This window comes from Gavia stellata, chromosome 7 (genome assembly GCF_030936135.1).
Source record: "Gavia stellata isolate bGavSte3 chromosome 7, bGavSte3.hap2, whole genome shotgun sequence".
Classification (NCBI taxonomy): Eukaryota; Metazoa; Chordata; class Aves; order Gaviiformes; family Gaviidae; genus Gavia; species Gavia stellata.
In genome coordinates this window covers 15,338,856-15,363,667 of record NC_082600.1, presented here as the reverse complement: position 1 = coordinate 15,363,667, position 24,812 = coordinate 15,338,856, and the positions used below count along the sequence as shown (strand labels likewise).

At 43.7% G+C, this 24,812-nt stretch overlaps 1 protein-coding gene across 5 annotated transcripts in view; it reads right to left on the bottom strand.

Annotated features, from left to right (window-relative positions):
• The window catches only part of BCL11B (BCL11 transcription factor B), a 90,542-nt gene that overhangs the window by 32,634 nt on the left and 33,096 nt on the right, over positions 1-24,812 (bottom strand). For 2 of the 5 annotated variants that reach the window (XM_059819678.1, XM_059819681.1), the window contains exon 3: positions 15,590-15,805. The exons of the other annotated variants lie outside the window; for them this stretch is intronic. In XM_059819678.1, coding sequence (XP_059675661.1) covers positions 15,590-15,805 — 216 coding nt within the window. The remainder of the gene's footprint in view (positions 1-15,589; positions 15,806-24,812) is intronic. 5 annotated transcript variants of the gene reach the window in all.

Here is a 24,812-nt window from a genome sequence, read left to right as displayed (position 1 = left end):
CAAGCAATTCCTTCAAAAATTCGCCTAAATTACTCTCATTCATTTTATATACTTGTGTAGCTTTTAATTATTTTAGTATTTGAGCACCTCAGAAACCTCCACATCTTTATCCTCATAATACTCCCATCAGAGAGTGAAGAGTTGGAATTCCTTACTGAATTGGTGGGAGACTTTCCATGGAGAAATTAAGGGACTTTTCCAAGATCACAAGGAAAATTCAGAGGAGGCTTGGATTTAAATTTCCCAAACTGTAGGGAATAGGATATGCAATACAAGAATCGCCTTCTCTTATCTTTTCACCGGATAGCAATAAAAGCATATAGCAAATTCTCAAATCCACTCACAGTATTTTTCAACCTGGATTTTCCTTTTTTAGCTAGATACAGGGTCCTTTATTTGATATCATCGGGGACTCCTGGACAGGAATGCTTTATTTTCTCCCACCTGTAAAGAGAGCCTGTTGTTGGTCTCCTAAAGCTGCCTTTTCCAAGGAACACTCCCTGTGCGGTGTTCTTCTTTGATTTTAGACGCATGATTAAAACTTACAGCCATGCCCTCAGTTGTGTAAGGCCAACAGAGTATCTGCCCGTGCAGAGCAAACATGAGATTCCTGATGCTGAGCCTCTGATGTGCATTGAGCTATGTGCTCCACGTGAAGTTCCCAACGCCTTTACACCTTCCTGCTGCCAACACAAGGGAGTTCCACAATTTTCTCAGGGCCAGGCACGCGTTTATTCATAGGAAAACCTGCTAAGAAGCAGCCAGAGCAAACCAATACTGACTCATAGCACATGTGTACTTGCTCAAATGACCACTTCCAGAAACAATAAAATACTGTGGACAAGCCCTGTCCTGCAAAAATTACACATTCGCAGCTCATTCAGCAGGCTGAGTTCATTGCAATGAGGAAGCCACCATGTTACAAAGGATAGCTTTCTTTACACATTTTCTCAAGGATGTTTTCTCATACCGCTAGTAAGGATGTAGGAACAACCAGTCAGGAGACTACACCAAGAGGAACTGCAACATACTTTGCTGACTGCACTGTAAGCTGTGCCCCATCTCTTGATTTCAGTCCTGGCTCTCCTCCACGGAAATGAAGTTTACCATGCACCACGGGCTGATCAGTAAAGATATCAGCCACATGAGTATCTCACCAGCTTAATTTAGGATACTCGTATTTGCATCAATTACATTTCTTCCCGATATGAGAAGAAAGCTAAGAAAAGAGTGGAGAAAGAAAGAGAAACAAAGGAAGACAAAAAGCGGGGTTTGCTTTTTAATAACTTTAAAGTATGACCTGATAGGGAGAGAGCTACCATTTATTTTATTTTGGTTCACTTTCAGATTTCCAGTCACTTTGTGAGGTATATCAGTTGGGAACTGTTGACATTACAGCACAGTCACGTAGATACAGGTCAGGAAAAATCATCAGAAACAATCTAAAAGACCAGGTTTTACCCTAGTAAAGTGTAGTTACTTTAACTGAAAAAGTCACACCGCTCATTTCAGTACAATCTATGAAACAAAACCCAAGGATTTTAAGAAATAATTATATTTTAAATTAATGTCATTATAGTTACATCCCAAATGGAAAAGCTGGCTAAATGTAAAACCAGTCTCTCCTCTGTTCTCACTTGCCTGCTCTATGTAGAATCCTGCTCAGGTACCAGGGGAACGGAAGGTCCCACTGGAAGGAAGTACTCTTCTTTGCTGTAATTTTGACATGACTACAGTACAGAAGCTGACATAGCCAGAGCTCTGGGATGCCAGTACCTATCCTTCTCCATGTCTCCAAGTCCTTTCTCTGTCCCTTTTATCCTCCATCTCCCCTCCTCTCTCTCTTTCCCTCTCTCTCCTGCCATACACACATCCCAAGTCAGCCTGATTTATAGACAGCAAGGAAGATTTGTTGGTCTTTACGCCTCCGTCTGTCCATCTGTGAAATAGTTCTCTAGTCATAGACATTACCTGAATAGTGATTTAACAAAAAATAAAAATGCAAAGGCTATTTTACAAAAAAAAATCAAAGTGACTAAATCTGTAAAGCTAACTATTTTTTCTCTTTTGTTCACAGTGATACTGGCGAACATTTTAAAAGTACAGGGAAGATTTTTAAAAGAGGCTTTAAAAAGCAAGCACTCTCTGTTTTTTGGAAACACTGACAATCCTACTGCCATTATCAGAAATGCCTGCCCTTGGCCAAAATTTCTCCTCTTCCACTCTGACACACACTGGCTGCTAACCTGCTGTTACACACTGGCTGGGAAGACATACTCCAACGGCCAAGAGAGCACCACTTGTGAAAGGACTGTAAAGCATCATGCATTACTAAACTGGAGAGCCCACGCGAAAAGATCCTGTTTGTACCTGCTTTTATCTAAAAAGCTGTTGCACTTATTGTGTGCAGGTGTATGTCAAAGTTGGCTGGACGCTACAAAACCTGATCTTGTGCCCAGGCAATTCAGTCTGTTGCTCCTTTTACTGTCTACTCTCCACAGATCTGCATGAACTCAAACTAGCGAACGCTGAAAAGCATTTGGCCTGGCTTGCCAGAAATGCTTAAGCACCTAGCCAGCCCACAAACAGAAAAGAGAACAGTATCAGCTTCGTATTTTTTTTTTATGGGTTGAATTAACTTCAGAACAAGCACTGTGCATGCAATAGCACTAGAAACTGAACTTACCTGCCCTCGGTAACATACCAACACTACTCCCTGAGTAAAAACTGAGAGAGAAAGTCCTGGTTGTAATCAATTCACAGTGCATTCTCCTGAACTGGAGTTTGTCAAGTACTTCTGACAATTTGAGGATAACACCATCTTGTGTATAGATATTTCACAAGCAGAGAAAAAATCTATGTGGGATACATTATTTGTTAACTGTTCACTCAGCTCATGATAGGTGTGTGACTCTGAACTGTATTTGGCATCTAACATCTCTCCTTTGATAGATAGCGATATCTCAGCAGCCTGCTCTCTGAGCCAGTGCAGACAAGGAATGGGCAGCACACGTTCATCAAACTAACATCTGCTTTCGATTCTCATTTATAGATGTGGAATCCTTTCAACTGGACATTAATCATTCTCTACAGCAGCAATTAGATACTTGAGACAGATCAGAACAAATCAAATTAGCCTTATTTATTAAACAAAAAAAATCCTAAGGAGTAAATAAAAAAGACACCAGACCATCCTGTGTGTAGCAACATAAAAAGAAAATTAAGATACTGACACACAGGAGTCTAAAAGCTTTCAGGTGCTATTTTCAAAGCCTCAACTGTAACCAAATAGCAGAGGGCTCTACTGCAGAATGCCTCATGGATTATTTTAGCAATAAGGTATAATTGAAAGGATTAATGTGAATGTAATGTTTCCCTTCCAAAAATTCCAGGAATGCAAAAATGACTCTCATCTGCACTGTGTGACTCATGTTTTTAGTACTGCAACTTCATTTTCACTCATGAGGAATTCAAGCTCAGGGAAATGTTACCACAGAAATCCTCATTCAACTGACAAAGGAAAATCTCTCTCTCTTTTGCTGCAGTTAAACAAAGGCTAAGATTCAAATCTTTGGAGAGTCTGGCTTGGTTCAGCTTCAGGCAATGGAGATCCTGCACACCGAGGAGAGACACTGAGGGATCAAGCGGATCACCCTGAGGAGTTCAAATTCTCCAGACTAGCTCAAACCAAGCAGAGCAGCTTCCTCTAGCCGGGTTTTAACATGGCAGACAGGTTTCAGCAAACAAGGTAGGGGACACTGCCACATTTGCATGGAAATTAGTAGCAAAACATCTGTAGATTACAAGACAAATCTGGCCTGGTCTAGGGGAAGGTGCGCAGCTACGCACCAAATACCTGATACTCTCTTTCTCTTATCTTTCCTTCAACTGCTTTTTCCAAAAATTGCTTTTATTTTTTAATGAGGAAACATTGTAACATGTTTATTACAGAAAACTGGCAATGCCTAAGCAAAGAAAAGCTCTCACCGTCTAGATTACATGTATCAGCAGCATTTCAGGGTTTTTTTATAAGGGGGGCTAAATGTTAAGCAGATGAGAAGTTTCATGAAAGAATATGTCTGAGAACGGCAAGCAGGGTTTGGCCATCCGCACACAAAATGATCCTTGTCTGCCTGTGCCATAGATCATGAAGCCAATCATCTGCTCCCATCCAGAAAGCCCCATCCCGCACCAGGCTGCCTTTGCTGCTGGAAGGCGCCAGGGTGGGACGAGCAGGTCCAGAGGAAATGTGGTTCTGCTGCACACCATGAAAAAATGTGCTGCTTTATCGCCTCTCCTCTCAATACCTATTCAGGGTGTCCATGGGTGGGGTGGAGGCTTGCGTGGGAAGGAGGAAGGCACTTTTTCCAGTGAACCCATCAGACCTCTCCTCCTCCTCCTCCTTCAACATCCACAGCCTCCCGTGCTGATCCTTTCCTCTCCCTTCCCCAGGTCCACATACACCTGACTGTAATAACAGCAGAGATACCATCTGGGGTTAGCTCGTTACATGTTTATTACTCCTTTGTTTATTTCTTCATAAATATAAACTGTTGTTACCTGTGAGAGCCTGTGCATCTAGCCCACTTCTGGTGAGCCTTAAAAGCCCCAAACAGAAAATAGCCTAAAGATGTGAAGAATCACGACCGGCATCGCAGCCCAAAAGGCAGCCAGTTAGCCGAGGTATGGAGAGAGAGAACCATTGCAACATGCAGCATGTAGGGATGGTTTTATATTTAAGATTTCCTGGCTTGGAGGTACTGTGTTAGCTAGTTAGATGTGTTTATAAATAGAAGCGCCTGCTGACATTAATCACAATAATTTGGCGATGTGGTTACCGATGTGAAATTACAAAACGGACAGGTACCTTGCAAAGCTAAGCCCAGTTTGTTGTTGGCCAGATCATTTATCTGCCAGGGAAAATAACCTTTCCTCCATGTTCTGTGATCTCATGCAAATGAGAATCTGAGCAAGAGAGGGAGGAAAGGGCCTTGGTTTTTTATTTGATTTGATTTTTCATTTGGTTCAGTGTAACTTTAAGAAATATTAATCTGCTCCTTCGTTTAATTTCATCTGTACCACTGGCCAAGAGAAATGCACTAATTTTTAAGTTGAAGCAAGCCTTGAGATAATGTCACCCACCATTCATCCAAATTTGTCACTAGCATCCCATTAGAGCCGTAATTATTTTTTAATTAAAACTAAGGAAGCTGGCATGCGTGTGCCTACTTTATACATCTGTTATGGGTTAAAATAGCTTTTAAAAAATGTTTTTTTAGACCGCAGTCTTTTGTGGCTGTGGCCTATGCCAAAGAAAACGCAAACTTGCTTATTTTCTCCATGGGGCGCAACACTGCCTATGTGTGCCTGAACAGATTCGACTGGCCGTGAAAAGAATTCTAAATAAAACACAAACATGGAATTTGGCAACGCCACAGAAGCGAGCTTAAGACTAATTCCAGCATGCGGACGGCTCTCACACAGCAAGTCTGGCTCCACTATAAATGAAACCAGGCTCTGTAAAATCGCCAGTAAAGTTTGAGTTAGGATTTAAAGAGACAGCACTCTTATTCCAAGGTTTAAGGGGAAAAAAAACACGCGCGCGCGCACACAGTCGCATACTCCAGCTTATTAAGGAAATTCATGCTGGCCCAATAAGTTTGCACATTGCAAGCTGTGTTTACTTTCAGCAGTCAGTTCCATTTAAAAAAAAAAAAGTGAAGTTAAAAAAGAATGCTAAGTTAAAAAAAAAAACACAAAAAAAGCAAATTCACTTCAGACTTGATTTTTAGAAAAAAATCCTGTAACTGCAAGGACCACTGGCAGACACAGCAAAGAATGAAGGACCTACCTGATGGCAAAGTTGAAATGATATATTATAAAAAGAAAGAAGTATAAAAGTTTGGGGCAGGGCAGGGGAAGGGAAAGGTGCGGATGGGGAGAAGCTCCATGGCCAGGGTGGCCACAGACAGAGCAGCTTGTTCCCATCAGACAGCCCAGCAAGTGGAATGGTGACTCACTGGGACTTGCTGGGAGGGACCTATGTGCAATACAGCCCCGTGCTGCCATAGACAGGGGCAAATCTGACCCCGGGACAATGCAACCCCCTGGGTAATACCTCCCCTGCAGTCCCAGACATCCCCATAGAGTAAAGACATCTGTGAAGAAAGAGTGAGGAGAAAGTGAGAAACAGCATTCACTCATCTTTACCTATTAAGGAGAAAACAAATTTAAGAAATCCCAGCTTATAATCACAAGGCACGGCCTGGCAAACTTAACAGGAAAGGGCAAGGAGCAAATTATTTAAGGCAGTGATGGTACTGTCTCCCACACACCCTCTTTCTCCCTTACAGCTCTGGATGATTATCAGGCCACAGAATTAAAATTAAACCTCAGGTGCCCAACTCAAACCCTGGCCATCAGTTTTTCCCTCGAAACAGGGAGAGCAGAAGGAAAGATTTGCTGGCTAGAGGGCTCTAAATATGGGAAGAGCTGAGACATTTATGAGTGTGCTCAACTGCACTAATGAACGATGACAGTGGTGGTGGAGGCAGGGGCTAGCACCACTGCGGCTTTCACACTGCTCCTCGTAGGAAACATGCAGAAAAGTATGAAGGAAATTGGGAGGGAGTTTACAGTAATTTCACAAGATTTTGTACAACTATTCTACATATCTATTGATAGTGATAGTGAAGTGTTTGGCTTCAGTAGGCTACAGAGTTTTTAAGATTCTACCTGGACTTTACAATGGAGGTATTAGTTCAGTTTAAGGAGAATCCAGGAAAAAAAAAAAGAGAAAGAACATCTTTTTTTTCATTATTATATTTTATAAGGTTTTGCAGAAAGGTAAAGTTACTCACTAATCTTGTCCTCACATAGGCAAAACCACAATGATCCTATTCCCAGTTTAATCAACAGTTCACCCATTTTTATAAAGGATTTGGATTAATCAATCCGTAAACACTCAGACCTAATTTTTGGACAGACACTGCATTATAAGCCTGTCTGTGCCATAATAAAGGAACTCACCCTCTCCCTGTTCAACCAGAGGAGAGGAGAAAATAACCCAAATCTCTGTTAGAAGATGCAAACTGCAAAAATAGTTCCCTCACAGGCAAAGGGTGCTGATGCCATATTGAGGTCTTACTATGTTCCATGAATTCTTGGGTTTTGCCCTGAATGCCATGAACAGTTTTAAATGGTACGTATTTCCCAACAATACTCTGATTCTTACTTAAATCTCTGTACAACCCTGAATTCCATAGACCATGTTCACAGCTGGCATAACAGTACAATGCCACTGAAGTCAGAAAATACCTCAAGCATCTCTAGGCAGTCCCTAACCCATCCCTCAGTGGACTGCTGGTGTGGTACAGCATGCCCTGGAAGCACCACGCTTGTCACACAGCCATGGAAGAGATGTAAGGATCAGCTTTAGATCTGAGCCTCACGTGAAGTAATCTAGGTCAATACAGGACACGTAAGGAGACAGTCTGACACCGATAGGATGCTCCACTCACATTGCCAGGGAACGGACTGAGAATAATACATTTACAATTGGCTCCAAATAGCCAAGTGGTGTTTAAACAAGCATAAAAGCTGCAGGTATGTTATGCAAACTGGCCTCTCTCTAACCAGAGATTTCTTATATTAATAGCAAAGACTATAATTTAGAAAGCACTCCTTCATGGCGTGACTCCAGCACCTATGTCTCCCCACAACCTTGTTTAGTATCTGCATTAACCTCATTCCAGAAGTCCCAGGACCTCTGACTCTTACAGCTGAATTCATAAAAAATGTAAGCCCTCGCTATGTGGGATTTTTGCCTGCTTCCTTCCCAGTGCACGTTTCACTGACTCGTTGAACCTAGCTTCCCCAGCCTATGCTACAGCAGGTTGTGTCAGCTGGAACAGGGACCCATAGAAATGGTTTGATTAAGACAAAAACAAGAGGGAAGTAAAGACAGCAAAGGCACGTACCATACTCTAACCTACCAGATTTCTGTATGTACTGCAAAAATGCTTGGAAAAAGCCTGTCCAAAAGAAAGCAAACAGCATAAAAACGTATGTTGCTAACAGTTGCTCAGCTGTTTACTGCTCAGCAGAAAGTAGAACCAACATGCAGCACACAGGAGCCCAGTGGGGCACACACGGGGTGCATCAGCATGGCTTCTTTGACTCAAATCCCTTTCTGAACATAAAGCATCCCATCTGAGCACAGAACTCTTCCTTTCATCTACTTTCATGAAGCACTCAGAAAAGAAAAAAGAACCAGGTCCTCTGAATTAGGCAGCTCTGGAGGGACACAGGGTAATTTTTTTGCAGTTCTCTGGCCTAAACCTGAGCCACCCCAGGAATATGTGATCCAATTCCTTTAAAAAAATAAAATAAAACAAAGTTATTTCACTACAAAATGTACAACGCCTTGCTGTTGCCTCCACCTTTCCCACTCCGGCTTGTGAACTAAAGAGCGATTCTCATCACAACTACCTACACCATACCCCATGGCTCACCCTACTTTCTTTGACGCTGAGCATTATATTTGTGCACAAGAGATTTATCTCTGTTCTCAAAAACTGAACAGCCCAATTCACTTCCTTGCTCAGACACACAAACACATCCGCATGTATCTGACAGAAAGCGAGAAGAAAAGTGATGACAAAAAACTACTGCTGTAGGGGCAGGAGAAAACTCCATCCTGAATATGCCAGGTGAGGCTGTACAAGTGAACTGTTTAGCATATGCTGTGTACAAATGAATGGCAATTTACTGAAAGAAAGAAAGAATAATTGCAAACACTTATGCCTCATGCATGTGTATAAAAAAAAAAAAAATCAGTTTAGAACGCTGGTGCATTGCCCAACCAAAAGGCAAGGCACCTGACAAAAAACACTACCCCTAATTTTGTCGCTTTGTAGGTGATTGCTTCCTTCCTTCTCTTCCTGCAGTTGATTTCTTCTCTTTTTAGGAAGTGTTCACCAAGAAGCATTCAGCTCCCTGAAAAGGGTGGGAAGGACGTAGGAGCAGGGAGAGGCTGGTCCTATCCTGCAAACCATCCCTGGTAGTTACCTTGCTGCAGGAATGCGAAAGCAATTCCTGCCCCTTTGCTGAATACAAACACGCACCATGCTACAACTTCAAAAATAGGTCTGCTCCTCCTTCGGACAACCAAGGTGTTTCAGGATGTAACAGAAGCTACAACGGTGCCCAAACCTTGCCTACTGCACCCCATTAAATCAGTCTTTATTTACGCTGATAATCTTCTGGAAAGTACCGCACAAACGCCAAGAAGAGAGAAGACTCTGTGATTTGTTTGGGTCTTCCATCAGACCAGCCAGCAACTTGCCATCAGTGATGCCTCTTTGTAACCAAGCTACTCTCTCCCTTCCAAACTATTGATACTCCCAAATATTTACTGAATCAAGGGGAAAAAATGGGACTTATTACTAATGGGAACAACAAGGCACAAGAAAGGAGCCCTGTAAAAAAAACCTGTTCAATGAGATAGGACAGAAATGTCCTTCCTTTGCTTTCTCATAACCTCTCCTTTTGCCTCATCTCCCACCTGATACCACCAAAGCCTGTTTGTGCATTAACAAAGATGAATCAGTTGCTGTGCGGTTCCCTGGTGCTTACCTATACTCTGAAGTCACCTATTCCTAACCCAGCCATCACTCAGCAAACTCTAAAAGGAAATAAATTCATTCATTCCAATAAGCAAATTATAAAATCACCTTCATCCATCTTGTTCCTATATTTTTAAATTTCATTGTGGCCAGAGAATTGCTGGCTGGGAATTACCCTTCCCCCACTCGCACATACACCCTTTAAAAATGCAAAATCTAGCCCTCTATTTCAATATTTCTGATGTCAGTGACCGGTGTCGGCTCTCCCCATACAGTAACTGCTTTAAAGCGCTGCATACAGCACTGCATTAAAAATTAATTACACATGCTATTTTATTGATAGTGCATAATGTAATGAGCACCAGCTGTGCTAAACATCCAAACTCCTTTTTAAGACAGCTATAAAAAAAGAAAGAAACTGCACTTCCAAATGCTTCTCCTGTCAGAGGAGAAAAACAGCAACATCTTGGATGGATTTGAAACAGGATTCTTTGATTTAGCTCTCCATTTGGAGTGTTTGAAGAGTTCAGACTCTCAGGCTCAGCGTAGTGGTATGCGATCGAGTTAACTCTCTCAATGTTGGAGCCATTGTCTTTACTGCAGGCAACGTTGCCTTGAACCTCTTGTCCTGAGACCACCAGATTCAGTTCCACCCGTTAATATTGCAATTAAGGGCTTTTCTTTTTTCCTGGGATGTCTGGAAATGGCAGGCATCCACTTTAAAGCACCTTTAAATATCGCTATCGCTCCTGCTGGTTCTTAACTGGACATAATTAGGACTTACAAAGTTATAGTGATCGGGCATCTGTCTAGAACAAAGCCTCAGCCATGCTCAAATTGCCAGCACCACTGCGCCATGCAGCACCCTAATTTTAGCCGCCTCTTTGCCATCTTAAGGACTCTTTGCTGCCTTTTGACAAACGCCCCATTCAGTCAAAAAATCAGTTTGTGATTAGATCCATCTATTTTGAGTTTGGATCTGATTTTAATATCTGGTGAGACAGAGAGCTGCATAGACAGACAGATCACATATGATTTTAATACTTGGATAGATAGATGAACACATAGATTGATAGATAGATGAAAAGATGGATGCAAACACTCAGACTGATGCATTACCATTTTTAGTATATACATCTCTCACACATCTCTGCACTCTGTAAGTACTGTCCACAAAGTCAATTCTACTATAGCATGCATTAAATATTTCACTAAAATAAATAAATACATGTAACCATGACTAATAGGGACATCTCTCCTGAATGTTAGCCAGTACTTTATGCAAACCTCTTCTTTATGCAGCAAAATGAAAAGATAGATTTACAAAGGGTCTCAGGGAAACTATAGATCTTTGTTTGCCCTCAGACACATATACCCAATTCCTCTTTCTCCTCTCAAAAAAGCACCCAGTGCTGATCAGAAATCAATTTCTAGTGGACTTTTTTTTTTTTTTGAGATTCCACTCAACAAAAAATTTAAGAGTAGAGTACCAGCCATCGTCCTGAGACTTGATGAGTTAGGAGGTTTTTGTTGGATGAGTTTGCATTCTCTGTTCTGATTACTGTTTCGTTTTCCATTGATCCTCCTGTGTTAATGCAATCCAGTCTGGAGCGAACAAAAGCTTGCTTCTTGTTCTAGTAAGAAATGTGCCGAGCGCATACCATATCATTAACATAAAAGTTTTTGAAATAATACTGCTTTCTAGACAGACTGTATTAATTGCATCAAGCTTTTTACAGCAGGGTGGTCTAATCTAGCTCTTCTTATTGGCTGACTCCAGTTATAAAACCAACAAAAAATGGATATGGTGATATAATTGAAGGAGGGGAAAATATTCTTTTAAAACCTATTATTTACTTAGAGTTACTTCTTAAACCTGTACTGTCACCTTAACCTTTGCCAAGAAAACACCACACTAGTTAAATGATGCAGTAAGTAGAATTTCAGTAGCCAAGTAAATTGGTATTAACTTTCCAAGATGACTGTGTGATTTTCAGACTGTCCTAATGACTAATACAGCTGATTCCTTGAATTAACAGGAGCTTGTTCCACTATTCTGAGCTATGGCCCCATGCCTTCCTCTATTTTAGACCTCAAACTTCACAGCCCCGTCCATTAATCACTGCTGTCCATGCCCACTTGCTGTTTTTATATATGCAACTAAGTATCATAATTGCTTTCCACCTCCTTCCATCAGCCTACACGTGGGAAGGAAGCAGTTTTACTGGTTAGCTGAATATGTGTGTATTGGACAGATTTAATTATCTTTACAGAGGTATATAAAACCCTTACTTGTGGGCCCAGGTCCAAAGATTTCGGATCGGGTATATATCTGAATGCAAGCGTAGGGGATAAATTACTATCTCTGCCATTACAATCCCCTTTGTCTTATGCCGATTATAATTCCATTTCTGGGGCTTCTGCACTGTAGGATCTTCAGGCCAGGGACTTTTTTCTTTGGAGAGCACACTGTAAAGTGCCATGCACTTCTGTGCTGAGATTTTCAAAGCTCATTTCTCGTTAACTTTAATGGGAAATGGGCATCCAAATCTCTTAGGCAGCTTTGACAATTTAAGCCTTAATGTACAATATTAATAAATCAACATCATAAAAAGAGCCTTATGAAGATGTATTGTGGAAAAATAGCCCCACAAAAAGCATTGCAGTGTATGTGTGCATGCATACAGGCATATACTTTTCTTTACATAATTACGTCTCTCAACAATCATTTGCCTGTCTCTGTTATGCAAAAAACCTGTGTGTATTTTACAGTTACTCTGAGCAGTTGCAATTCATTGAAATGAAATAAAAAGCAGGCTCAGAAAAGCACCCTAATCTGGAAAGGGGTAAAGCAAAATGAATGCTTTGCCCATATATATTTTAGATCCAAGCTACACAACCCTGTGAATTTCATGACTCTATTCCAACTTCTAATTAAATAGGCACTAAAAACATTTAAATGGGAGAACCCAATTCAACAGACAGAAGCCTCTGAGGCAAAAAAATAAATAAATAAAGAGGCTGAGAGAGAGATTGTTCCAGTGGTAGATATTTTTTTTAAAATCACATGGAAAAACATAGACCTTTACTTGCAAATTCCTCATTCTGTAGTGCCCTGAACACAAAGAATTTAACAGAGACAGAGGGGACCATGACCAGCACCAGCCAAGCAACACAGTGGACACCCAAGCGGACTTCCCAACATCATTTACTGTGATTGAAACTGCTATCAGCAGCAGATTTTCTAAAGATCGCAAACAGCTCTGGATGAGGCAGGACTTCCTCTGTGCATGACTGAACGCTACTCAGCATTCCAGGCAATCGCTCTTATCTAGGTCGGAGATTTCCAAATGCAGTTTTCACACATGCATACCTCAAATCCCACCTGCAGCCAGAAGTTTAGATTCTCCAGCACAAAACTGCTGGGACTCCTAAGGGCCCGATTTGTGAGTGCCCAGCAGAGATTTGCGAGTACCTGCAACCTCAAGCCTTCAGAGTCGCAGCCTGTTTGAGAACTGCACGGAAAAACTCCAGGTCCTGAATTAAATGAATGCTGAAAAACAGGAAAGGTAAGAAATGATGAAGGAGGAGGAGAGGTGGGAACTGTTGATGGCTTTTGTTCAAAGAAAGAAACAATTCCTCAGAAGCAAGAACAGGGCTGACAGAATAAAAGGCTAATCAAGTCAGAGAGACAAGCAGATCTCTAAAGCTGTACCAAGTGACTGTTGTAAATGTCTATATTAAAAAAGAGGGCACAATGCAGGGATCATCACAAGATTATTAGTCAACACAAAGAACACACTTTTCTTTCATTTCCACAAAACATTTCAGGGGCTATAAAGATCCCATAACCCTTGCCACAGGGTTTTAACCGTGCCCAGGCTCATATGCAGTGAATACCACCGGAGCTAAGAAAGGGTTAAGTAGACATAATCTCCTTTTTCAAGGGAAGAAAATGTTTCTTTCAAGCAGAACTTGACCAACTACTGTCATAAACATGTAGCATGCACTTTGATATAACCTCTTCTCTAAGTGCCGCAGACTGCAGCAGTAATTACAGGAAGCCTTGATAGCAGGTCTCTCTCTCCACAGAGCTGGCATCGCTCTCCCAGCAAACAGGCAATTCTGAAAACTCACAGTGCACAACTCCAAAGTGAGAACTCGAAGTACGCAAAGTACAAAAGCCTCTCCTTCCCACGTTCTTTAATAAGTTATTCCTTCCTTCCTTTTCTATTTTTAGTTGAACTTGCTTCTCTCCCCACTAGCTGCTGGCATCAGAAGCAACAGGGAACCAGGGCATCCAGTTCCCTGTTACAGCTACCTGCCTACCAAAGTCACCTGTGTGCATACTGCGCCAGTGAAGAGAGAGGACAGCAAAACATGAGATCAGCTCCAGTTTGGTTTACTGGTTACGGGGAGGAGGGAAGGGGAGAGGCAGGAGAGGTATCCGACTTTCTCATCCAGCACTCACCATTCGGAAGAGCCCATCTCTACACCCGTTTCAGGCCAGTTGGTCAGTCTGCTGAGGTTGATGAAGCAGAACCAGATTAAAACAGCATCCTCCCCACGCTGTGTATGGCAGCTCGGGTAGGAAATCTGACCAAATCCCCCAACTCCCACGCAGTGCATCGCTGCAAGCCCAGTGCCTGCACCCTGGCACAAGTGGCTGGGTGCAGGCTGAGCCTCTTCCAGGCAGCACAGGAGCCTTCCTCGTGCGCCCTGAGCTTCACCCAGGGTCGAAACAGGACCCTGTGGAGTGCTCTCAGCCTCCTCCCGAGAATATTTTGTCTTCCCAAGATGAAAATGTAAATTTCTTGCAAAACTTTTTCTCTAACTTTATTACAGCAATGAGAGATGTACAGGGACATTCTCATGAGCTATAGTGTACTGCAGCCAGGTGGTACCACTGCTTGCGGAAGGAAAAAGCTGAGTGCAGCAAAGTTTTGCCAGCTTCACGGGGACATGAGGAGCCATTTCCCAAAGGTTTTACTCCTGACAGCCATTGCTGCCTCTCTAAATCCTCTGGTCCTCACACATTACTTATCCAGCATCATTCTGGGAACTCCCTATTAAAACTCCACACATGTTAGCATGAATGAGGGCTGCAGGGTTTGGCCCACCACAGTGAGACTCCATAAATGCTTGTGGATTTTGCCGCAGCTGTATTTTCTTTTAAACCCTCCCCATTTTCACCTCTCCAGCCCGCAGTTCACCGTAGACCAAATCTTGCAACTGAGCCACGCACAGAAACACCCACTGATTTCAAAGAGATCGCTGGGTCTGAAATGATAGGGTCTGGCGACAATATGTCCGTGTCCTCTTTGACTAGCTCGGTGCAGCCTCATTTCCACATCACTTTCCCCTCCTCGTGGTGACAAAAGTCAGGCACCCAAAAGGAATAAAAGAAGAGAAAAGCTGAGGGGGGAGAGGTGAGGAATGCGTGGCAAGTTACCAAGGAGCATTTTCTCAAAGCAAGGGAGAAAACGGCATGGAGCACATGGCCGCAGAGGACAGCCTTTAATACGAATGATTGGGGAGGGAGGGGAAAAAAAGGAGGGGGGAAAAAAATACCTCAGATGTTAAACGTTATCCAATTAAGCTTAAAACAAACAGCCCAGAGAGATGAAATCTTGATACCGGGGTATCACACTCTGTGAGGAGTCTCAGACATTTGTTCACAACGTGGCACAGATGGCCCTGCAATGGCCGCTGGTGGCAGCTGAAGGTGGTCAGGCAGGAGGGGAGGGATGGGGAAATGGAGGGGGTCACACGCCCTTTCCCGCTCTCCATCCTCCGCCAGGGTGGAGGGGGAAGGAGGAAGGGGAGGGGGTGGTTTAGGGCATTTTCTCTGCCTTCCCCACGCAACCCAGCCAAGGCAGCTCTCCCACAGCAAAGACGACATCACTTGGCAGCACTACTGACCTTCAGATAGCAACAAAAAAAAAAAAAAATGTTTCTATTACCTGACAACTGACAATGACATCCAAATGTGCCTGACGTCTCAGTCTGAATCTCAGTCTGAGTCCCGCCAACTGAGACTGCACGTGCACCACAGCAGGGCAGGCTAAGGCAGGGCGGGAGGGAGGCCAGTGCGCGGAGAGGTGACGTGATCACGGATGTGTGAGGGTGGGAGGAGGCAGCTATGGGAGCCCCCGGCAGGTTTGCAGGCCTGGACGGCCCTGGAGAAAAAACAATAGAAAAAACTGTCAGTCGGATCTAAGTTTGAAGGGACAGAGGAGGCATCATCAGGGGAAACAGGCGAGGCGGGGGCTGGCTGCCTAACGCGCGACATGCTCGGTCTGAACCCCTCTCCGGGTCCGGCTGAGGCTGGCGGGCTTGCGCCGGGCAGGGGAAGAGCAAGAAGAGACGTGGGGGACCCGCGGACCCGGGCGGGGGGCCTGCGAGGGCCACAGAGGAGGGCGAAGCGGGGCGGGGACAGCCGGCCCTGGCGTGGAGCGGAGCCGGAGGCAGCGGACGTCGCCACTGGCACTTGCTCAGGGACCGAATCAAAAGGGGGATTATTGTTTTACGGCTGTGTTAATGCATTGAGCCGACACAAAACTGGGCAGGCTTTCTGCCGAGCTGCCGCTGAAGCGGGCTCCACACACCAGCCCAGACAAAGTGCGGTGACTTAGAGCTCAAATGGCTTCAGCGAGGTGCCAGGAGCCGAGCTCCCAGAAGGAAGCATTGGCGGACGCTGTGCTGCCTTCCCGCTTGAGCTGCGGCCAGTTGTGCATTTTGCATGCCCCGATTATGCAGGCTGCTTCCCTATCGAGCCTGCGAAGAAGGGAGCAACCTTTTTCCTGGTAGCTAAAAGATGATATTGTAACCTCCAACTGTATTATTTATTTTTAACCCCTCTAGGAATCACCTGCCATTTAAAAGCTGTATTTAAGAGTTTTCTGCTGCTCCACTGGAAACGCTCGCTCCTCCTGGCACTAGTCCAAACTGAGCTCTGTGGCTTTGAAAAACTAAGATACAAGTCTTAAATATCAATGTACACCTGCACAAATACAGATACGCACAAACATACACACACACATGCAGAATCAGGCAGGAGCCGTATTTTTGGCTGGCGCTAATTAGCAGAATTTAAAGGGAAGTTGAGTGAACGGCACCACTTTACATCCACCAAGAATCCCACCCCCTTCGTTTCTAACTATGCCTGCCGCTTAATTATTAAATAAAGGGTAGCTACTAATCAAGGGCAGTTTCTAAATGAAGATATGTGGTGGAGTGGTCGCCATTAAAAAGCTGGCATTTGCCAACAGTTACCGCACAGTGGTAGATCAGAAACCACAGTTTCCCCCTGTATTGAGATCAGGAAATATGTGTGCTAATTGTGGGGTATCTTCTGGCAAATGCTATCTTTTTTTTAATGGTGGCAATTCTGTCTGAGCATGCGTGTGTGCCTTGCAGATACATGCAAACACCGTCGCAGCAAGGAGAAACATTTATCTGTGCTCCCTCCAACCCTAGACAAGCAACATTTTCTAAGGGAGCTTACACCATGGCAGCAAGGAGAAGTATTTATCCATGCTTCCTCCAATGCTAGAAAAACATCATTTTCTAAGGGAGCCTCTCCACCTCAAGAGTCCTGATTCGGAAACTAGGCCTGCATGTTGATCTGACAGCTACACATGCGAGGCAAACAGGGATACTTCATCCTTGGCACAGCAACCAGCGCTCCAGTCTGCAAGGACTGCATTTGATTTTGTCGTTTATCTTAAATGGCTAAGAGACCACCAGTGCAAAACATTTGTGTGAAGCTTTTGCCAAAACCACAAGTGAAGAGTCTAAATTCCCTGTGTAAATACTTGAGCTTCAAGCATCAAGGATAAAATTTGTGCTCTTTTGTGAGGACTGGTTTTAAATAGAAGCCATCTCTGTGGCTCGTGGGACGAGGAAGGATTTTTTATTTTGGGGGCTCAGTTGCTTGGCTTTTGTAACTATTTGATCTCCCTGGAAGTACTACACAAGCAGGTAATGATAACTACTATCCAGATCGTACCTACATTACATTTTGGGCAGGACTGTGCACTAGGCATGCGGAAACTGATGTCAGACATGGATTTCTATGTGTGTATGAACCACTCTACTGCCACTGTAACACATATGAATAACAAGTTCGGTTTTTTCACGGAACAAACAAAAAGTAACAAAGATTTCCTCCAATGACTTAAGAATTGTATCTTATATTCCTAATATTATAAAAATAACTAGGCTAGCATAGGTTATGTTGAGCTGCCTGGGCACTCATCCTTGCTGGGAAAGTTGTGAGATTGAAATTGGGATTTAGAGTAGGGCCACAGGGCAGCTACAACTCAGGTCACACCTAGACATTTCTGTGGTCCCACCATGACTAAAGGCACAGGTCCTGCAGTCACTCAGCACATCATGGTGCCATACTACAGATTTTGAAGGAGCTCGTCATTCAGAGGAACTATATGAAGCCCACCAAGTGCACCATCAACCACAACTGCATGGGGTTTTAATGGAAGGTGCATGCAACACTAGCCTGAGAGCAACAGCCTCCCCTCTAGTCCCGGTGGGTCCCATCTTTCCATTTGCAATGAATTCAGTACAATCGGCACAGCTCTGAGGTGTCTGAGAAGATGCTAAGAGCTCAAGAAGTGGGTACAGGGAGGTCCTCCCTGCTCTTATCCAGTACATCTCCTCTAGTGTGGAAAGGAAATTAAGGTTTCAAACAGGAGGTTTCTAACCATCTGGGCAAAGGGATCCTGTAAAAGCCTTCCAACAGAGGTATTGAGGGCAAGCCAGCAATCCACTTTAACAAGGTGCCTAACAAATTTATGGGAAGGACTATATGAACCAGATGGCAGTGAAGGGATGGAACTGAACGTGTCACTCAGAAGGTCTTTTTCTGTCCTTTGATGTATATATGAGGAAATCTAAAAAGTGCCAACCTAGTGTCAGAGAGGAAAGGGTTGGTAAGGGAGAAGAAGAATCGACAAAGAGACACCCTGGCAGATCCTCAGGGAGTCCCACCACCACTCCCGAGTCCAGCGCTGAGACAGAGATCATGGGACTGCCAGACCAGGGGGCTGTCTGCCCCTACAAGCAAAGTCAAACCAGGTGATTCCTCCTCCTCTTTGCTACCACTTTAGGGTTTGCTTCTTTGTCACAAATTGGGACAGTCCTATAGGATCAGATCAAGTGGCAAATAATGAAGAGGGAACTCATATCCACTGGCCTTGAGGAAAGGCATGGAGAAAAGGAGTGCTCCACTGTTAGGTACAGATACCTCTTCACAGCTATAGAAGGAATAACAGTGGTGCTCAGAAACGCTCAAGTTGTGTTTGCTAGGAACATGCCCTGTTTTACCTCTCCAGCTCTTCTTCTGTGGGATTTTCCCCCATAAGGGATCTATTTAAAGCTGAAATTAAGACAGGGGCTCTACCGTTCTTCAACTTAACTGCTGCAGGTGATGGACAAACACAAAATGAACAAACAGATAAAAAGATAAACAGATATAGGTAGATAGACAGATGGTATCCTAAGGTGGTGCTGAGAGTTTTCTGCTCAACCCACACAGCACCAGGCAAGGGAGGGGAGCCCGTCTCTGGAATTCTATGGCCAATCGACCACATCATGTTGCACACAGGTTTCAAAAAGAAAACACTCCTGCGAGCCCCTGACTGCCACAAAGGCCACAGCCACAACCAGCACTAAGGGAAGGCAGACTGCAAGAACTGCGTTGCAATCTTAGAGGCAAAAATCCGATCCGACTGGGGTGAGCGGGCACACACATGCAGCTCTGTGTCGCTCAGACATCACTGACACGATGTGTGAGGCTCAATTTTCCTCTTGGGTCAACACTGGGAAATCGCTCACCTGCACTGCAGATCTCAATTATATATTCTGCATTCATTCTGCACAGATGCGAAGGGGAGTTTTGCATGTAGCATGAGTGTGAAACATGCACAGGGACTGTCACCGTGTAAATAAAAGATCTGCATTGCTGATGGTAAAGGAGGATTTTGTCTTCATGCTTTAAACAGTCTCAGCATATACTCAGTGCCTGTACATGGCAGTAGCTCACAGGTTATGTTGACTCCCAGGCACCGCTAAAGTAATTTTTTTGCTCTCTGCTATTTTTAAACTTGCAAAGAAGAAAATAAGGTAAATTGGACACGACCCCAGAAGATGGAAATGAGCATAAGAGCCTAGATGAACATGACAAAAGCCACAATCAAGGCATAAATTGCATTCTTTTGTTGTCCCTCTCCCTGAGCCTAGGCATGACTGGCCATATGATATGGTATATGTAAAACACCACACTCCTCTGGCACATCTGCAGAGAAGTCCCTGAGCAAAGCACAAAGAGGGAGCTGAAAGCAGCATTCACAATGTCCCACCTCAGCATGGTTTAGACCAGGGGACCCTATCTTAATTCAAGAGACCAGGGAATCCGATCTTAATTTAAGAGATCTTGCTTTATGTCTCATGTCGCATGTAAATGCAGCCACACGTAGCTGTGTAGCTCGTGCGTCTCTGGAGAGTTGTGTGCTTGCCTGGGTGGGTGCCTGGTATGTATCTGTGCACAGGCAGACAGTCAGGTGCACGGGCAGAGGTGTAAGCCACTTAACTGGGCACGAAGCAAGTTTTTCTGTGTGTCTCTCTGTGCCTGTCTGGTGATGGAAAATCAATCAATAGCTGGTTAGAGACTAAAGCTCAGTTCCATTATTAAAAAGCTCTCTTTCAATAAAAAGAAAAACATCTGTTCAAACAGTGTATGGCTACAAATTCAGAGTGCAGGCTGCAGCCTCATCCCTGCCCTGTGCCCATCATGTTCAGGGAGAGTACTGTAGATGTTTTGAGATGGGGTTTAGATGTACCATTGCAGCAGCCTTGAAAAGACATATCCAGAAGTGGAAGACAGATCTATTCACTAATCTTTCCAACAGATTTTTTCCCAAGCTTTTCCTAAAGCAAGTTGTCTCGTCTGTCTTACACCATCTCATACGGACTGTGCCCACCTGATATTATTATCTTTCTAGCATGCCTTTTTACACAGACACCAATAGGGTTGATGAAGCAAACGTGCACAAGGACACATGTGTACACACACAGAGTATGCAGAGACACAGAGGCACAAACATTTCCAATAGCAACTAGCAGAGCAATGCATGCACACCCTGCAAGTGGCGGACACACAGCATCCCCCAGAAAAGGCAGAAGGGCTCAGCGGTGTAGGCAGACACGCTATTATACGCACTCACGCACGGAGTCCGGCGTTCAGCCAGACACACCTGCACACCAGCCTTTACCTCTTCCCCCAGCACACACAGAGCGGTTTTGGAGCAGTTCCCCCGCACGGACTTACGATGCTAAGACTAAAACTTTGCTCAAGCTGGAAATGGAAAGGCTGCACTGGGGAAAAAAGGAGAGCAGGGAAGGGATTTCTTGTTATATTTTGCTCAGGGATTTTTTTGTTTTGGCAGACAAGGATTCCCTTTGAATTGATACATTTCTTTCTCCCAAGAATTTCGAATGATAATACATAAATGAGTCATAGATCAAGAACAGCGACATGGTGAGCAAGAAGGAGAAAGAGTGTGAGTGAGGGGCACTGGCACAGAAATTTGACAGTACCCCAACTCCCCCCCTTCCTCCCCCCATGCCAAGACATTAATTCTCACAAGTCGGAGAAAATTACTATGCATGAATGCAAAAAGCATGATCAGGAGTAATTAACATGGCTTCATATGCAAATTTTATTAATGCAGAAGTACAAAGTCATTATGCAAATGAAACTTACGTCAACTCTCTTGACAAATATTCATCTCTGAAGCTCAAGTTTCTCCCTTCTAATTTTTTTTAAATTTTTTAGTGTAAAACCAAAAAAAAAAAAAGTGACGAGGACTGTTTGACAAGTTTGCAAAGTTGTTTTTCAACCAGAGAAATTTATTCTTGCATTGTTGATATATTTTTTTTTGTTGTTGTTGGCAGGTACACGACAGCTCATGGAGGAGAGCGGGAGGATGGGGGACGCGGGCTACCAGCAGCAGGCAGCCAATCAAAACGCCAGCGGCTGTAATGAGCGCGATTGATGACTGTTTGGCTTTACTGCAGGGTAATGAACTAGAATCCAGTCTGAGGAGGAAAAAAATATGAATATTCATGAAGCTGTGCTCCTGCCTTTGATGATTAAAGAAATTTTTAATATTCAAATAAGCGCTTGCCAAGTGATTAACAAAGAACAAGCACGCAGGAATATGGAAATGGAGCTGTGGAAGATTTGGGAGTCACAGTCTGTGCAGAAAAGACAGCACAAAATTTCATAAACAAGATAGGCAGATAACCCAATTCAAATCTGAGCAAATAAAAGGGGAAAAAATCCCGTTCTTTTTCATCAGTTTGGATATTGTATCAGTCACTTTGTTTTAGAGTGCAAAGGAGAATAAAAGCAACCGATGCAAGAAGACAGGGGGAAAAATCCAAACCCTGAGAAACCCAACCCAGCAATTACAAAGTAAGAATCCTGGGTGAGAAACCGATAGGAAAATGATGGCTAAAAGTCCACTGTCTGCTGTGGGCTATTGCTTTTCAAAAGCAGGAGCCTGCCTGATGCTGAGAGCCTACCGGCTGCTGAGAGCCTACTGGCTTCTGAGAACTACCAACTTGTTGTATACGACAGGCAGGAGTCAAAAGTATACCGAAACAACCTAGGCCAGCTCCTGCCGTTAAATCCCTTTCCTCAGCTAGAGGATGCAGCTGCGGGGTTTGACCACTGTCTGGGAGAGGAGGGACGGAGTGCAAGAGAAAAAAGAAATAGCATTGCCAGGAAAAAAAAAAGATAAAAAAAAGTGCAAAAGAAGGGTGCAAGGAGGTCTCAGTGCCCACCCTGGCAATCAGTTGGTAAGAAATTTCTTTTCCATATCTGAGCCAGAAAGGTCCTCCACTCCCCACAGGTTTCTGAACAAGGATACAAAAATCCAGCCACATTACAAAACATCTGATAAGTTCAGGCTCTCACAGTTTAATAGCTTCACTAAGGATTCACACTGAAGCACATAATAACAATATTAGCTGCTAAAATGACTTTGCAGTTAAAATACATCTAATTAGCAGCCAGTGACATCCTTTTTTTTTTTTGTCTTTTTTTGGGAAAACAGTTAACTTCAGGGCTACCTTATACCAGAATGAAATGTGGTTGAGCTCTTCCTGTTACTCAAAAGCCAGAATAAGGATGTGTTCAAACTCTCAGGGCGCTGGAAGACCAACTCACCTTCTTTGTTATTAGATCCTGGGGTTTCACAGGCCTGTTTGGCTTTTCTGCGGATCTTTAAAACCTCTGGTTAATTATTTCCTATTTTAAAATCTAAAGAAAGCACAGGCTAGGTACCATTTAATAATTAGCTGGTGTCTTCAGAATGTAACATTTCAACTCTACTTAAAAAAAAAATAACAACAACAACAGCATAAGGACAATGCTACAAAATGCACAAAACTGCCATGACCGGAACCTTCAGAGCTGCCGTGAAAGCACATCATGGAGCTAATGGGATTTTTCCCCCTATATCTGCTCCATTTTTGGAGATACAAAAATACCCGCTATTGATGTACCACAGGAAAGAAAAGGGGAAAAAAGAAGGAGAAGGGAAGGGAAGGAGGAAAAAAAAAAAAGAAACGCCTAAACGTAAGTAAAGATAAGGTTAAACACCATGCAGGGGTATTGCTCTGAATAATGCCAAGACCTTTCGAAGATGCCTGTTGTCTCTAGGTGTGTGTGGGCGGGTGAAGTGTGATATTACATAACACACACGCGGCAGCGGCTGTGCACAACCGTACTGATTAAAACGCTTGACTGGGAAACTCAGCTCTCCATTTCCTGGGCTGTTCGTGGCTCGTGTCAGACCCTTAAACACCGTAAATGTTATCCTTTGTCTAGGAGATTCCTTGGCTTTATTTTAATCAATGCATTTTCTTTTTTAATGGCAGAGAAGCAGCTACCAGCTCATACAGTTGGTTGCTTTGAAGCCCTTCTTAAATGGCAGTTGAGTCCTACCATATAAATGTGAATACTTAATATTTATGCCACATTTTCTTCCTTTCTTTAAAAGCACCCCATTTACATATTTCTGGAGAATAATGATACTTCAGCAGGGCAGGTGAACACACATTTCTGCATATGGAGTCAATGGGAAAAAGTATTAAGAGTCAATATTGTAAAAATCAGCCCCTAAATTTAAGTGGCTTGAATTGAGCGTGCAGCTGTGGTTGCCTGTCAGTAGTTAGATGCTGTAATAATAATAATAATAATAACAACAACAACAATAATAACAATAATAATAATAATAATAAGCCTTTCATTTCTCTAGTGCCTTCCATGCAAAGATCTGGTAGCATTTTAGCAAGATAAATAAACTGAGCCTGGAACACCCTGTGTGGTTAATAAATATCCTACTATATCTAAATATCCTGTTTTGAGGATGCAACTCTTCTTACTGGGTAAAAATCCACATTTTAGGTTGTCCACATATTTGCTCGTGGCATTTTGGAGGCTCAGATATCGAGGGCAGGCTGTGGAGATTTTTACTTACCTAAGAGACCATGTGGATCCCCAGAAGTAGCCCGCACTATGCCTGCAAGATTGCTTATGCGGTGCCAAAACTCATCTTTTAGGAAATGGGGGTGTGGATTGTCACCAGACCCATTCGGGAACCAGGGTGGGAGGCCCGCAGCGGTGTCCAGGTGCCGTATAGCAGTGTCGGCAGCATCCCTACAAGCTGGGTTCCCATGGGGGCTCCTGCAGGACCACCTGTCCCCCCTCCCACCTGATGCTCATCTAAACCTGCTCCTGGACCCTCGTCTGTGGTTTGAACACAAAGGTAAGGGAAAAACTGAAACATCTTGGCTCACCCCCGTTAAACACACAAGAAAAAGGACTCTCACCCACCCCAAGGCTGCATTCATCGCTTCCTCCCGCCAGGCACTCTGCCCACCCCACTGACACAAGGCTTTGCCCCAGGAGGACCATATACCTCTGCTATGAGAGCAACCAGGAGCGAGAGGAGGGGAAACAAGGGCAGGATCGGGCCTAAAACATCATAAGGGATAAGTAAATACAGCATGTCAACAGATATGATACAACACAGGGAACAAAATTATTTTCTCATCTCAAGAGGGTGGTCTTTCAGACGGGGCTCTGGGCTGGGGAGG